The sequence below is a fragment of the Sinocyclocheilus grahami genome, unplaced genomic scaffold (assembly GCF_001515645.1).
Source record: "Sinocyclocheilus grahami isolate Dianchi unplaced genomic scaffold, SAMN03320097.WGS_v1.1 scaffold652.1, whole genome shotgun sequence".
In the NCBI taxonomy this organism is placed as follows: Eukaryota; Metazoa; Chordata; class Actinopteri; order Cypriniformes; family Cyprinidae; genus Sinocyclocheilus; species Sinocyclocheilus grahami.
In genome coordinates, this window is record NW_015505831.1 from 645,419 (window position 1) to 661,451 (window position 16,033).

Genomic DNA, 16,033 nt, shown 5'->3' on the forward strand with positions numbered 1-16,033 from the left:
TGGCTGTTCAGCAATGAAACAGCTCCCGTTGGCGTTGTAACTCGTATCCTGTGTATTGTTGTTCAGATAGTTTTGGAATTCCATCTGGCTCAGCTCTCCTGATTGGCTGAGGAAGGTCCCTTTGGATTGGACACTTTTATCCGGCTCTGAGGCGCAACAGCCAATCACGGCCAGGTGGTGATTGGCATATGGCTGCTCGGGCTGCTGGGAGTAGTCTGTGTATTGGTCAGCGGTCACATTGTAAGGACCCTGAGACATGACCCTACTGGAGTCATTAACCTTGTCTTGATAAGATGCCGTGTCTAATACACCGTCACCTTCTCAAAGTGCACCCTCCTCGTCCTCATCCGCTTCTCCCGCTTCAGTATCGAGGACGCTAGAAAGACATTAAAGGTAAATAAAATTACAGTTCGGTTATTCAATTTGGAGGACACTGATATGCATCTTTCCAGTAACAGTGCAGTACGTCTTGAGCGATTCGTGGACTGGGAAATAGGGCTGGGTTATGCATTAAATATTTACAATATATTTGATTTTATTGACTATATAAAAGTACTGATATTGTGAATTTCACAATGATTAATTTATATTAAATGTATGCATTTACATGTACATTTATGCATTTGGTAGATGCTTTTATCCAAAGCAACTTTTCCATTCATGGTTTACCTTATCAGTTCATGCATTCCCTGGGAATTGAACCCATGACCTTGACGTTGCTAGCACCATACAATAATGCATATTCAGTATATAGTGGCTTTGATTTAAACCTCCTAACTGAGATTGTTCAGAAGTCTGAGTCAACAAATCTGTTCTTTTAGATTCAAACTAATTTATTCAAAATCCTTCTGATTTAACAATTAATTTAACATTGCCTCTGCATGGCATTTTACTTGCTTTAAAATGTGTGTAAAAAAGATGGATGGATGGATGGATGGATAGATAGATAGATTTTTAGGTATTATATTGGTGGATAAGAATAAAAAAAAAATGTAGTGAAAAACAGTCAGAAACACTCCTGTTTATTTTTAAAAGAAGTGTCTTATGCTGCCCAAGGCTTTACATATTTGATAAAAATACATTAAAAACTGTAATATTGTGAAATATTACTGCAATTTAAAATAATTGGTTTCTATGTGAATATTTTTTTTAATTTAATTTATTTCTGTGATGCATAGCTGAATTTTCAGCATCATTACTCCAGTCTTCAGTGTCACATGATCCGTCAGAAATCATTCTAATATGCTGATTTGCGGCTCAGGAAACATTTCGGATTATTATCAATGTTGAAAACAGTTGTGCTGCTTCATATTTTTTATGGAAACCTTGATACATTTTTCAGGATTCTTTGATGAATAGAAAAAAAAACAGCAGTTATTTGAAATGGAAATATTTTTTCAGTAGTGTTTACTTATTAAAATATTGAAATATATTCTTTGTAAGCTATGTCATGCAGCTGTATTAGTAAGCTATCCTCCTCAGTGCGCCTCTAGCGGCTCCTTCAGTTCTCTGCACGCCACCGGCTCCTATTGTTTGGCTATTTAAAGGGGGATGGTAAATATACCCTGTATAAATATCCCCAGTTTTGGCCTCCACAAGAGTGGAGTTTCCCTGATACTCTCTCCCACAGCTCCCTTCATGTCTGACACAAACAGGACAAATAAGAACCATCTGCTGCTGCCGGTCCCCCGCCCAGAACCACCAGCAGAATACATTACACAGACACACATGAATGTGTGCACTGCACTTAACCCAGTCTGACTCAGGAACTCCAGCAGAACTGAAGCACAGCCATTCACTGCAAACAGAGCTTTCTAAGTACAGGGGCTCAGTGTGGAAGAAGAATTAGGTGTGAGTGATATGTATCTTGTTTAAAAGTCTTTTTTCTTTGGACATTCTTTTCTAGTATTTACCTAGTTCTGAGAATTAAAAAAAAAAAAAATCAGAATTGCGAGATTTAAACCTGGGAATTCTGATGAAAAAAGTCAGAATTGTGAGATGTAAGTTCAGAATTGTGAAAAAAAGATTCAAAATTGCAAGATATAAAATCTGAATTCTGTGAAAAAAGTATGAATTGTGAGATAAAGTCACAATTGTTCAATTGCAATTGCAAATTATATGTAAATATTTAAATATACTCTGTTGCAGAAGTAAGCTTCCATAAATTTCACCCCTAAAATAAAATGAGAAAAATAATAGTTTATTCTGCATAAAGAAATTGATGCTGGTTTTCATTATTTTCATGTCAATTAAGTCGTTTTTCCACCCAAATTCTCAATACAGTAATGAATCGAAATGTTTTACTTTTGTATTTTCTTTGTGCTTCTCGTTATTCTCAGTGGTGATTCTCATTAGATTCTCATTACTGTAATTAAGTAACTTTAAGAAAACAATGTCTCAATGCAAAAAAAAGTCCTAAAATAGGCATCAGTTTATGTGCAAAACACAATAAGGATGCATTATATTGATCAAAAGTGATATTTACATTTATAATGTAAAAAAATATTTTTATATATAAATGCTGTTTTTTATAACTTTATATTTATCCTATATAATATTCTATAGAAAAAAGGTTTTCACAAAAATATGAAGCAGCACAACTTTGATAATAATCAGAAATGTTTCTTGAGCAGCAAATCAGCGTATTAGAATGATTTCTGAAGGATCGTGTGACACTGAAGACTGGAGTAATGATCACAGGAATATATTACATTTTTAAAAAATATATTCAAATAGAAAACAGCTATTTTGAATTTTAATAATATTTCACAATACATTCTTGTTTTTACTGTTTTTTTTTCTTTGTGTTTTTTTAAATGCAGCCTTAATGAGCATAAAGAGACTTCTTTCAAAATCATTTTAAAAAATCTTACCAACCCCAAACTTTTAAATGGGTTGCAATATCATGTGCATACCTAGGTATATGAATATGGCAATCATTATCATACCATGTGAAATGCCCTCAGATGCGCCACAGGGTTTGCATCTAACAGTCACTGGCTATTCATCATGTTTACTTTGCTGAAAATAGTTCCAAGGATCCAGCTCAGCAGGTTGATCTGATTGTCAGTAATTTACGATTATGAGCTACATTTCCCATCACCTCTCTCTGAAGCTGTGCTGAAAGAGCAGCGCTTTCTAAAGGAGGAAACAGACGTCCTCTGGGACTCGCTGCAGCGTGGGTCATCCGCAGACATCTGGTGCACATTTTTAATGACAGAATCAAAGTGAATGAGCATCACAAAAGAGAGGTGATGGAGAACTAAGAGCTGAAGAGCGTCAACTGCCCTCCTTTATTGGGCGTTAATTAATCTCTATTTATTTTAGAAGTTGCTGACAAAAAAGCTTCCCAAATACTGCATCTTTCTAGAAATGATGACTGATGCTTTTCAGGTGAACTGCTCTTCAGCTTATCATGAAGTCAAATGCGGGCTCATGCGCACTTCAGCTTCTTAGCGGCATGAGGCCAGATGTTTTACGTTCATTGTGATGATGGATATTTTCTCAAGCCCCCTTCAGACAAGCATGATGACGATCAATATCAAATCTCAGTGATGAATTTTCCTTTCAAAGGGCCATTTTCTCTTTTCTGCTACCAATTTCGAGCTAGAGTTTTCCCTGGGGACATTCTCTGGGAAACGGTATTTCCCATCTTCTTTCTCATATACCCACAATTCAGTGCTTTAAAGGAACGACACAACAATTTTGTGCCAGCTGTCATTAGTTTTAAAGGAACAGCTTACCAAAAAGTAAAAGTGTTTACTTTCATGTTATTTGTTTTCATATGTGGAATGGAATGTTGTGTTTTTTTCCTTTTGTGTTCAACAGAAAAAATAACAGAATACATTTTTTGGGGACTATGTGACAGTGGGTAAATAATGACAAAATTACACATTAGGTAAACTACTACTTTAACATCAGAGACATGTTTTGCATTAATTCTTAGTTTTAAGACCTGGCAGCTTTTCTCTTTATGAGTATAAATACAAAATATAAACTCAATTCTGAGAGTTCTTTTTTTTTTTCTTTTGAATTCTGACTTTTCTTCTCAGATTTGCAAGTTATTCATAACTCGAAATTCTAAGTTTATATATATCTTCCAATTGTGGAAAAAAGACAGAACTGTGAGAAAAAAGTCAGAATCGTGAGATAAAAAGTCGCAATTACCCTTTTTTTAATCCTGTGGCAGAAACAAGTTTCCATAAGTAACTTAAATCAGAGCAGACAGTCTTAAAGTTGTGGCATAAACATTGAATGCATTGCACACATTTTTGTTTTCTAATACAAATATCTAAAACATCCTTAAATCAAGATACATTACATTGGAGATGCAAATGTAAAGTGAAGTCTTTTAAATTTGAACAAAGATTATGATTATTAAGATTATATCAAATATCTGTCAATGGGGAATTACATTTTTTTTTCCTTTGAATTAAGTGAATTTTTCTGAGCCCAATGGCAGATATTTGTTCTGGTTTGAATCATAAACTCACTAGGGTTGTGACGGTGAGGAAATTTTCCCACGGGTTAATCGACGCGTGACAACACCGGTAATACCGGTATCACTGCGGGGGCGTTCCCTCTTTTCCTCGCTTTCCTTCACTTTTAAATCGCTTAAAAGCGTTGTGTGCATTTTACTTTCACTTTCAAATAGCGGCAATTCGGAGTAAAGCAATTGTTCCTTTTTAGTTCGTTTGAATTTTCCCTCTTTTCCTCGCTTTCCTTCACTTTTAAATCGCTTAAAAGCGTTGTGTGCATTTTACTTTCACTTTCGAATTAGCGGCAGTTCGGCGTCAATTGCTTGAATGCAACAACAAAATACAACGTCAAACTCACTTTTTACATATATATAAAACATAGAACTTTTATTAACAAAACAAATAAAAATACACCATGCTATAGGGCAGGCTATGCCTAATATAAAATAACAAATAACTTGCATAAAGTTTAAATGTTCAAAACTGGAAACAAGTAAACATGCATAATATATAACCAAATAAATAAGAAACATAGAACGTTTCTTAGCAAAACGAGTAAGAAAGCTTGGAGGCACAGCATCCACCTTGATGCCAAATAAAATAAATATATGACACAAAGTTTAAATAAAGTAAGATTCAGCAAACAATGTGGAACCAATTAAATAAGAAACTAATGTTTAAAAAAACTTCCAATATCATCTTAGATAAACGGCAAAAGTCAACAAGACTTTTCAAAATCCAAAATATTGCCAAACAGGTGCTTTTGCATCTCGTTTTGAAACTAAATCATCCGCGATCGTCTTGTCTGTCTCACCTCACTCTTCTTGTCAGTCAGCTCGACTCGCTCTCCTCACTGGAGAAATGAAATCTGATCTGTGATGTGACTGTCGTTCGGCACGCTGCATTGAGCAGCCGCGTTCAGTTTTTAATTGTAGTGTCTGTTCTTTTACTGAACTAAATGATTATTATTACTATAAAAAATCTAAACAACGGTGGGGGTCGGTGACGCGGTGGGCAAGTGACGTAACCGGTGTTGCGGCTTAACACCGGTATCACCGTCAGCATCGCGGCAAGCCTAAAACTCACTTAATTTTGATCCTTTAAACAAGACCTCTTATTTGATGTAATTTTAGCAATTTACACTTATAGACCATATTTATGTATTATGTTCCATTTTTTTTTTTGTCCTTAAATTTTCTTGGTCTTCAGAAGTCTTCCATTTATCTTCATCAATCCTGCAGAAAGCCTGTTATTCTTTCATTTAGATATTTGATCTGTAATAATGCTGGATTGTCACAGCTTTCTGAATATTTCGTTTGATATGAGTCTCACCTGTCCGCTGCAGTGCGTGTGTTGAGGATGAGGATGATGCTGTTGAAGGATGGCTGAAGTGCGAGGCTGACGGGTTGACGCTGTCGCTGCTGTCTCCGCTCTCAGTGCTGGATATCTCCTCCTCCTCAGACTCCCTCAGTGAGGAGCAGGGTGACGCCCCCTCCACCTCCTCAAACTTCCTCTTCAGAATTCCACTCATGGCTGCCGTCAGGCTGCACCAGACAAAGAGTGCAAGTAAAAAATCCCATTCATTTCAATGACATATTGTGTTATTCCAGTGATAAATGCATTTGGATGAGACATGTTTCAGTCAGTGTGATTTCAACTACATTTCCAGAAAATAGTATTTACTAATAATCCTGGAAAGAGACTCACTGATCAAGTCACTGTTACTATAACATTACACATCCATAAGTGACTTTACACTTCCATAAACCATGCAAATGATGTAATCAAGTCTCCCATATTTTTACATTTTATTTATTGTTTTAATATTTATATTTTTTATTTTATTGCAGAATATTCTATATATATATAGATAAATATATGCGGGTCAAATTTTATTTACAAAAGTGATTTTATATACATAGAAAGCATATTAAATGCAAGTAAAGTATCTACTTTAATATTTAAAATAACTTTTGTGAAAATGAAATGTCAATGATATGGGTCCATCATCATTGAGAATAACAGATATATTTAGGTAAAAATTAAATAACGTTCTTATTCTGACCTGTACTTATTAAAATATATAAAAGAAAAAGTGATCATACTACATTTTATTATATTTTAAATTATTAAAAATTACCTGCTGACAAATGGGTAAAACCTAGTGATTTGAAGAATAGTGGCAAAGATTGGTAAAGATTAAAATTACAGTTAAAGTAATTTTTAGGGACTGCACTGTGATCCTTAAATAGAGTTTTTTTTAATGTAATCTACCGATTGTTGTTCTAAAAATACATGACAAGAATTTCTTGTATGTAAACTATTGTTACACTCGATGATATCCTAATGGGTGTCTTTTGTAAATCACAGTAAAAATGTATGACAGTCATTATTTTTGGTCAGAAAAATAAAATGAAACAGGAAACATTCTAATGTACAGGGGGGGGGTCGTATTATACTTTTACTGTTGCGATGTTTGAAAACCCCATTTCATCTTTGACCCATGAATATTCTCCAATTAAATTGATTATTAATATATTAATTATAAACGAAATATTACATGAATAAATAAAATATAATTCGAATATATATTTTGTACCCATTACAACTGATTATAAATATTATTTAATATATACAACTTATTATAATTCTTATATATGTGACCCTGGAGCACAAAAGCAGTCTTTTAAGTGGCTGGGGTATATTTGTAGCAAAAGCCAACAATACATAGTATGAGTCAAAATGATCGATTTTTCTTTTATGCCAAAAATCATTAGGATATTAAGTAAAGATCATGTTCCATGAAGATATTTTGTAAATTTCCTACTGTAAATCTATACATTTTTGATTCGTAATATTCATTGCTAAGAACTTCATTTGGACAACTTTAAAGGCGATTTTCCCAATATTTAGATTTTTTTGCACCCTCAGATTTTCAAATAGTTGTATCTCGACCAAATATTGTCCTATATATATATATATATATATACAGTATATATATTTCAAATATAAAATTCAAATATAAGTCAAATTTCTGACTCTAATCCATTTCGTATGCTACAGTAGGAAGATTCCCACATAAAAGAGTTTTTGGTGTTTTCACACACTTTCATCTCAGAGCTGGTTTGACATATGGAGAAAATAAATGGGGAAAATATACTTCCAGAACCCAGGCCACTGAAGAAGTGGTCAGCCGTTGTTGCTCTATATCAAGCTTATGCTCGCTGCGATCCTCAAAGCACTCAATTAGTGATAAGCGTTAGAGCACACATCCTCCTCTGCTTTCCTGTCCTCCTCCTCACTGCCATTGATCACCAGGCCTCACAGGACCCCAGATGGAAGCAGAGGGGAAAAAAACAAACTACTAATTGAATTCTACCTCAACCTTCCAGGAAGTCCATTTTGTCTGTGTTTGATTGAGTGTCTTCAGGAAAGAAAACAAATAGGAAACTTGAGATGAGTTTTCAGAGTTGCACTCATAAAGCGGCTACCTCAGCTTCAGGAATGTATTAATCAAAGTACAAGGACACAGCATGACTGAAAATAACACGAAATCAGACTCAAAGGCTCAATGCCGCTCGGATTTTAAGAACAGACTAAAAAATAAATAAATCTTGTTTTTACAATGAAGTATCCAGGAGAAAAAGAAAGGTGCTGGATAAAAATACTGCCCAATGCCAGTTTACCCAATAGGATTTTGACTCCCAGGGTTGCCAGTTGGTGGAAAACACAGCGTATTGTAGCCATGGACGCCAGCAAACAAACTGAGTCCGAGATCGCAGATTCTACCAGACTCAAAAAATCTTGGCATCCAACTAAAAAGCTATGTGAGCAGAGAAATATTAAAACGCAGATAAATCTACTCATCAACTTTCAGTAGAAGACTCATCCCCTTCTACTATCAGTTGACCCTTCGCAAAGACCCGACCCCCTTAGTTACTGTTGCTATGTTTGACAAGCTAAGCCGCTCTCACGCCACACATCATGTTACATACAGTCACAAACACATCGCGGAGCAAAGAGGACACTGACAATGAGCCAACAGACAAGACAGAGCAGGTTACTTTAGGTATGAATCAAAGTCTCAGCTTTAAAATTGTCTTTTTTTTAAGAAATTCAAACAATAATACCATTTTCGTGTCGTGACTGATCGCCGCAGCACCTCAGTTCAAGCGGCACATGAACCGATCATCTCTTCCTTTTTACTATTTATAGCATGAAATAAACATGAGAAGGTATTTTATTTCAACCGCGGAAAAACGTCAGTACACACAGTTTTTCAAGTTCAAGTCCACCGACGGTAACCTATTCTCCTGTCAACTCACCTGTCAGTCAAACTCACTGTGGAGGGTCAATTGTACTCATTCCTTTTGCTTGTCCTCAATCTGGCAACCCGTCTGAGCGTCGAGTCTGAGGATGAGGGGCTAGGAGAAACAACTCTCTCCAATATTTTGAATTTGGACTGCTGTACCCATTTCAACCTCTAGCTGCCAATATTACATACTGCACAGAAACAGCCGAGAATCTAGCATAGCAAATACTGAAAATATGCAACCACTCAGAACATTATAGCAACCACATAGCAATGCCCTGTCAACCATCCACAGCATGGTGAGTTTTGCACAGGTAAGCACCACTTTCATTGTCTTTATAAAATGTGAAAATCTAGTTTTCTGCTCTGGCGTGTAATAAACCTGTTCCTGCTGTGTTGAGCCTGTTGGATTGGACAGATTTCACACAGATTCCCTAAACCTGCAGCAGCAGCACATCCTGACAGTATCTTTTCCCTCCTGTCTCCTGCTTATTTCTGTAGCTAGAATTGAGCCAGCGATGAGAAGAGTGAAAAAAGAGACATGCACACACATACACACAACAGAGAAACCAGAGTCTGGAGAGAGAGAGAGAGCGAGAGAGAGGGGGGAAGGCTGGCTGGCAGCCTCATTACTGAAGGAGGGAATGTTTTGTTTCACACTGCAAGCCTCACAGAGCCATCGGATGACTACTGAAGCCCAGCAGAGCTGCTGATCAACTGAGATTTTGGAGGTAGGGGAACAATAAAATCTGATGGTGATTACATGATGCCCCATCCTCAAAAAAATACAAATAAATAAAAGTGAATAAATAAATAATATATAATAAACATAACAGCTGCATATTGTTAAAATTAGAAACACCGAAACTGACACAATGAAAACGAAAATACAATTTTATTATTTTATAACCGAATAATTAATCACATTTACTTGATTAATTATTCATCTTTAATTTGCATGTAAAGAAGTTTTTATATCTACTTTTTAATGATATAATTATCCTATATTTCTAGCTGGTTGCTGAAATATAAACATTTAAACGTTGATGATAATAAACACGTTTTCATGACACATTTATTCAAACATCCATTCGAAATTAAAGACAACTGGTAAAAAATATAATGAATATGTAATATAGTGCACATATTGTACAAAATGCTGCTCTCTGGAGTTATGTTATGGAGTTTATGGACATTGAAGAGCTTTCCTGAGGTAGTATGATACGGTCAGATTTCACATCTTCCGTTTAAAAACTTTTGGCCTTATCTGCCTTCCATATTTACAAGTTTATACAACAAGTTTTGTTGACGTGTTTCCATGGTAGAAACACGGATTGAGCGATTACACGAGGCATGACACATTTCAGTAAGTTATTCATTTTCTTTCATCATACATACCTTTTGATGTTCATATATGTTTATTTCTTGTTTTAACTTGCAATATAGAGGAAGCGATGATTGGATCACTTGCCGCTTGAATTGAGGCAAATACAGCAATCTGTCACGACACATTATAGAGCGCCAAAACCAAATTTATTGTTTGAATATCGTGATAAAATTGGAACAATTTGAAAGTTCAGACATTGTTTCATATTAAAATTCAAATCAAAACAAAACGCAAAGTTTAATGCGAATATTGGATGGTAAGGGCGTTACACGTTGAGTGAAGTTTTGTTCACTCATCAACTGAAAATTATTATTTTTAAATATCGAGAAACTAAACTTAAAGGCTGCGATTATTTGATCAAAAATACAGTAAAAACAGTAATACTGTGAAATATATGTAACTGTTCTATATTTCAGCAGCCATTACCCCAGCTAACAAAATATATTCTAAGAACGTGGTAACACTTCTGTTAAGTTATGAAATGTTATTTCTAATGTTTTCTGAATGTTCAAAACATCCACCTGTTTAAATGTTTTTTTTAAATTGGACATTCCATTTCAGTATTTTGCAAACATTATGGAATTGTTACTTTTGAATGTTCTCTGAACATTCTATAAAAAATATTAACATAAAAAAAAAAGTTAGATGAACACCCAAATAAATTGTTTCAGAATGGTTGAATGTATAAATGGTTTTGTGTGTTACATTTTGAGAACATTATTTAAGACCAGATAACTGAACAAACATTCTAGTAACATTATTGGAACTGGAACTTAAAAAAAAAAAAACTTAAATGAAACATGCATACCTTTCATGTTCACAACCTTGCCAGAATGTTCTGAGAACATTTCCTTTTAGCTGGGACTCTAGTCTTAAGTGTTACATGATCTTTCAGAAATCAATATGCTGATTTGCTGCTCAAGAAACATTTCTTATTATTATCAATGATGAAATCAGTTGTGCTGCTAAATGTTGTTTGCGAAAACTGTGATGCTTTTTACAGGATTATTTGATGAAAAACAAAACTAAACAAGACATGTTGGATTGGATCATTTTTAGCATTGGTTAACATGATGTATGAAATATGACTAAAATGCATTAATAAAATAAATGGCATCAAAGGATTCTGCAGCAGAATGGAATCTCGCATAACACCGGAACATTGTTCCTGCTCGTTCCGGCCCAGTTGAACCCCTGGGCAAGACCAGCCTCAGCCCGCAGGCTGCATGGGTCTCAGCTGAGGCCTATTGTTTCTGTGTGTGTGTGGTGAACACAGCAGCTGGAGAGCCTCCAAACCACAGCAGCGCTGTGGAATGTGTCTCCTATAAGGACAGAACACGGCTCTGTTCTCCACAGACACACTCAAAGCACCTACTCTCAACCTCTGGAGCAACTGAATCCACTGAAAACTGTACTACAGTATGCTCTACAAGGACACTAGGTTACCTTTAAAGGAACACTCCACTATTTTTGAAAATAGGCTCATTTTCCAACTCCCCTAGAGTTAAACAGTTGAGTTTTACCGGTTTCGAATCCATTCAGCCGATCTCCGGGTCTGGCGGTAGCACTTTTAGCTGTAGCTTAGTATAGATCATTGAATCTGATTAGACCGTTAGCATCTCGCTAAAAAATGACCAAAGAGTTTCTATATTTTTCCTATTTAGAACTCCACTCTTCTGTAGTTACATCGTGTACTAAGACCGACGGAAAATGAAAAGTTGAGATTTTCTAGGTCGATATGGCTAGGAACTATACTCTCATTCCGGCGTAATAATCAAGGAACTTTACTGCCGTACCATGGGTGGAGCAGGTGCAATGATATTACGCAGCGCCTCTTGCAGAAACTCTTTGGTCATTTTTGAGCGAGATGCTAACGGTCTAATCAGATTCAATGATCTATGCTAAGCTACAGCTAAAAGTGCTACCGCCAGACCCGGAGATCGGCTGAATGGATTAGAAAACGGTAAAACTCAACTGGTTTAACTCTAGGGGAGTTGGAAAAATAGCCTATTTTCAAAAATAGTGGAGTGTTCCTTTAAGGCAGCATCCCAGTAGTTGTCTTGAATCTATTGATTCCAATAGGCCACCAGGGTAGTTTACATTTACATTTATGCATTTTGGAACAGACACTTTTATCCAAACCAACACATAGTGCATTCAAACAAGGTACACATTTTATAAGTTCTTGTTTTACCTGGGAATCAGACTCATGGCCTTGGTGTTAAAGGGATACTCCACCCCAAAATGAAAATTTTGTCTTTAATCACTTACCCCCATGTCGTTGCAAACCCGTAAAAGCTTTGTTCGTCTTCAGAACACAATTTAAGATATTCTGGATGAAAACCGGGAGGCTTGTGACTGTCCCATTGACTGCCAAGTAAATAACACTGTCAAGGCCCAGAAAAGTATGAAAGACATCGTCAGAATAGTCCATCTGCCATCAGCGGTTTTCATCCAAAATATCTTAAATTGTGTTCCGAAGACGAACGAAGCTTTTACGGGTTTGGAACAACATGGGGGGTAAGTGATTAACTCTTTCCCCGCCATTGACGAGTTATCTCATCTTTTCGTGTTTTCACTGTTATACACTCGGGGGCGCTATTACACATCTTCTGAACGAGTACAAAACCTCCCGAACAAAAACACACGAGAACAGGATGGAGAAACGAGCGATCTCTTATGTAAACAGATGCATATGAAAAATAATGCGATCATCAGCGATAGACAGCATACAAATGAAAACTGCATAATGTTATGGAGTAAAATGTTGATCCAGGAAGTGGTATATGTCTGTGCAAGCTTTGGAGGTGTTGATGGAAGCGATTTACTGGATTTATGCTTTGATAATCGTACTGAATATTATCCAGATGTAGTTTTTGATAAAAATTTGATTTTCTCACCTTTTTCTCAAAATTATGAATTTTTTATGAACCCGACCTATATTCAAGTGTTGATAAAAAAAAAAAAGAATGCTTTAAGCTCTGTTTTTTAAAACAGATTTTTTTTGTTTAAAAGTGATCTTTATCTTTTGATCTGATCTTTATTTTGGTGTATTGCATATTCAAATATTCATACAGCAAAATATACTGGAGGCCATCAAATTTTAGTGAAAATCATCAAAATCGCTGGCGGTGGCTGGCAACTTTTTAAAAAAAATGCTGGCGGGGAAAGAGTTAATGACTAAATTTTCATTTTTGGGTGGAGTAACCCTTTAACAAATAAATAAATAAATAAATAAAAGAAAAACATTATTTCTAAATAAAATAAACATTTCCTTAAATTAAGATAATTATTTAATTATTAAAATAACATAATCATAATTATATATATATATATATATATATATATATATATTTAGTTTAACTTGATGTACTAAAGTAACTAAAATGCAATAAAATTGAACAGAAAATATGTAAACAAACACACTACAAAACTAGTAGAACTTGAACTAAAATGAAAATGGAAAATAAAAAAATAAAGCATAATATTAACAAAAAACTATACCAGTATCTCAGTGATACTAAAACAATGGTTCCCACAGTTTTTAACCAATGAATTCTCATGAGTTCTTTTGAAGAAGAAAGACTGAAATAGTATTTTCTTGTAAAACTTACTCCAATAATCTTTGTTTTATTTACAATTTTGAAAAAATATTTTTTTAAAGTGTGGATAAGGGTTTTAAAGTAACCATCTAGACTGATTTCTATTTGTATATCGGGAGCCACTTTTGAATTATCTGAAGTTATTGATTAGTGCACAACTGTAGAGAGAGATGCAAGTTTGACTCTTGCTCAAGAAAACCTTAAACCAGTGTATTGAACTTTGCTGCATAACAGTGAACACCGGTTGTGATTCCGACATGATACCTGAAATTACTGTGTAATTGTGTTTTTTAATTCAATGAAATTTAGCCATCTTGTCTGCTAGATACTAAAACAGAAGAAAAAGTGGTTTTGAGATCAATAAGAATGCTAACTGTTATCTTTTTATTTTTTTGCATTATAGACTTTCTAAGCTTTCAAGGACTGCATGGAGAAACATCGTTCCTGAAAGCACCAGAAATTCCCTTGATCTAAGCCCCAGATCTGTTTGAATCCCGCTGATCCCGCAGCAGTCCGGCGAGATGCGGGAGGTTCGCAATAATTGGAAATGGCTTCTCTAGTTTTGGAGACACAATGTAAGTCAATTTTCTCGTAATCACCATAATTAGTTCCCCTTGTTGAAAATCCATTCGCATTTTCCATCCTCAGCGGATGCTGTGCTACTCTGCGATACCCAAAGCGGTTGCCATGGAGACGCTAATACACTAGCACAAATAGTGACACATTTGAGAGTCATTTCACTTTTTTTCATTTGTGGGGCATCTACCGCGCACGCACACACGCACATCCAAGATTAAAAAATAAACACTCATGCAATAGCGCATCTGTAATCAGAGGGAATTCACTGGTGAAATGACTGTGAAAAAAATCATTTAGGAATACGATTCAGGTTTGCACGTACGCTGCAAAATTTCATGACATTATTATTGTATTTTCTTACAGCAGATGCGACTTGCAGCTTTAAAGCGGTCGATGTTGAAGATCCCACGCTCACGACCGAGACTACAGCCAGAGGAGCAACTTTTCCCATTTCTTGACGCAATGAATGGGCATGACATCTCCGGCTGGTTAACCCGAGGTAACCGGAGCTGACTGCTGTACTAGTTATTTCTCCTCTACATCTCTAGCTCTCGCTCCCTCTCTCTCTCCCTTTGTCTTCTCTTAGCTGCTGTAGTTTTCCACCGCACACTTGCAGCATATTACAAGTAAAAATCCTGCAGCAAAAGCCAGCAGAGACAAAAACAGCCACTCCCCTGAGGAGCTCTGTACAATACGGACATACACATGTACAAATGCACATGCACTTCAGCGTTGTCAATGCAGCACTGACAACCTACAGCGATCAATACTTCTTGGCACCAGATGCTGAGCGGTTTGAGGAGACCTATAGTGGGTTGGGCAGGATGACCACAATCTTATATCACGATGTGACAAATGTTATATCACACTAACTGCATATAAGAATATAGTTATTTTTTCTTCAAATTCAACAGAAAAAGATTATTTATGTATTAATGCAATCCTGATGTAATACATCATTTGGGATAATCCATATTTAACACATTTAATTATTTTACAAAAAAGGTTTATATATTAATACAGTAATGTGGTAATATTAAATAAAATAAAAAAGGTTTATTTATTTAATACAATCATGTCTGATTGGCATAATTTATATTTAATATATTTAATTAATATGTAAAATAAAAGTTTGTATATTAATATAATCACGTGGAAATGCGTATTTTGGGATAATCTCTCTTTAACACATTTAATAATGTTTTTATAAAGGTTTATATTTCAGTACAGTAATGTGGCAATATGTATTACATTTAAACTAAAATAAAGGTTTTTATATTAATGCAATCATGTATTAATGCATATTTTGGCATCATTTATGTTTCATATATTTAATTAATCTGTGAAATAAAGATTTATATATTAATACAATCATGTGGTGTTATCTATTTTGGAATAATCCATATTTGTTATATTTAATGAATCTATATAAAAGGTTTATATATTAATATAATCTTGTGGAAAAGCATATTTTGGGATAATCTATATTTAATATATTTGATTTATCTATGAAAATAGTTTAAATATTATTACAATCATGTGTTAATACTTGTTTTGGGATAATATATATTTAATCTATAAAAAAAATTGTACATTAAAACAACTATGTGATAATACACATTTTAGGATAATCTATGTTTAATATATATATATATATATATATATATATATATAC

General features: G+C 34.9%; 1 protein-coding gene across 1 annotated transcript in view; it reads right to left on the minus strand.

Moving 5' to 3' along the window:
- Window positions 1-302: 302 nt before the first annotated feature.
- LOC107558606 (cysteine/serine-rich nuclear protein 3-like) overlaps window positions 303-16,033 on the minus strand; it is a 16,983-nt gene continuing 1,252 nt past the window's right edge. The window contains exons 2-3 of the mRNA XM_016242267.1: window positions 5,811-6,022; window positions 303-376 (exon numbers count right to left, since the gene is read on the minus strand). Coding sequence (XP_016097753.1) covers window positions 303-376; window positions 5,811-6,009 — 273 coding nt within the window. The 5' untranslated portion in view covers window positions 6,010-6,022. The remainder of the gene's footprint in view (window positions 377-5,810; window positions 6,023-16,033) is intronic.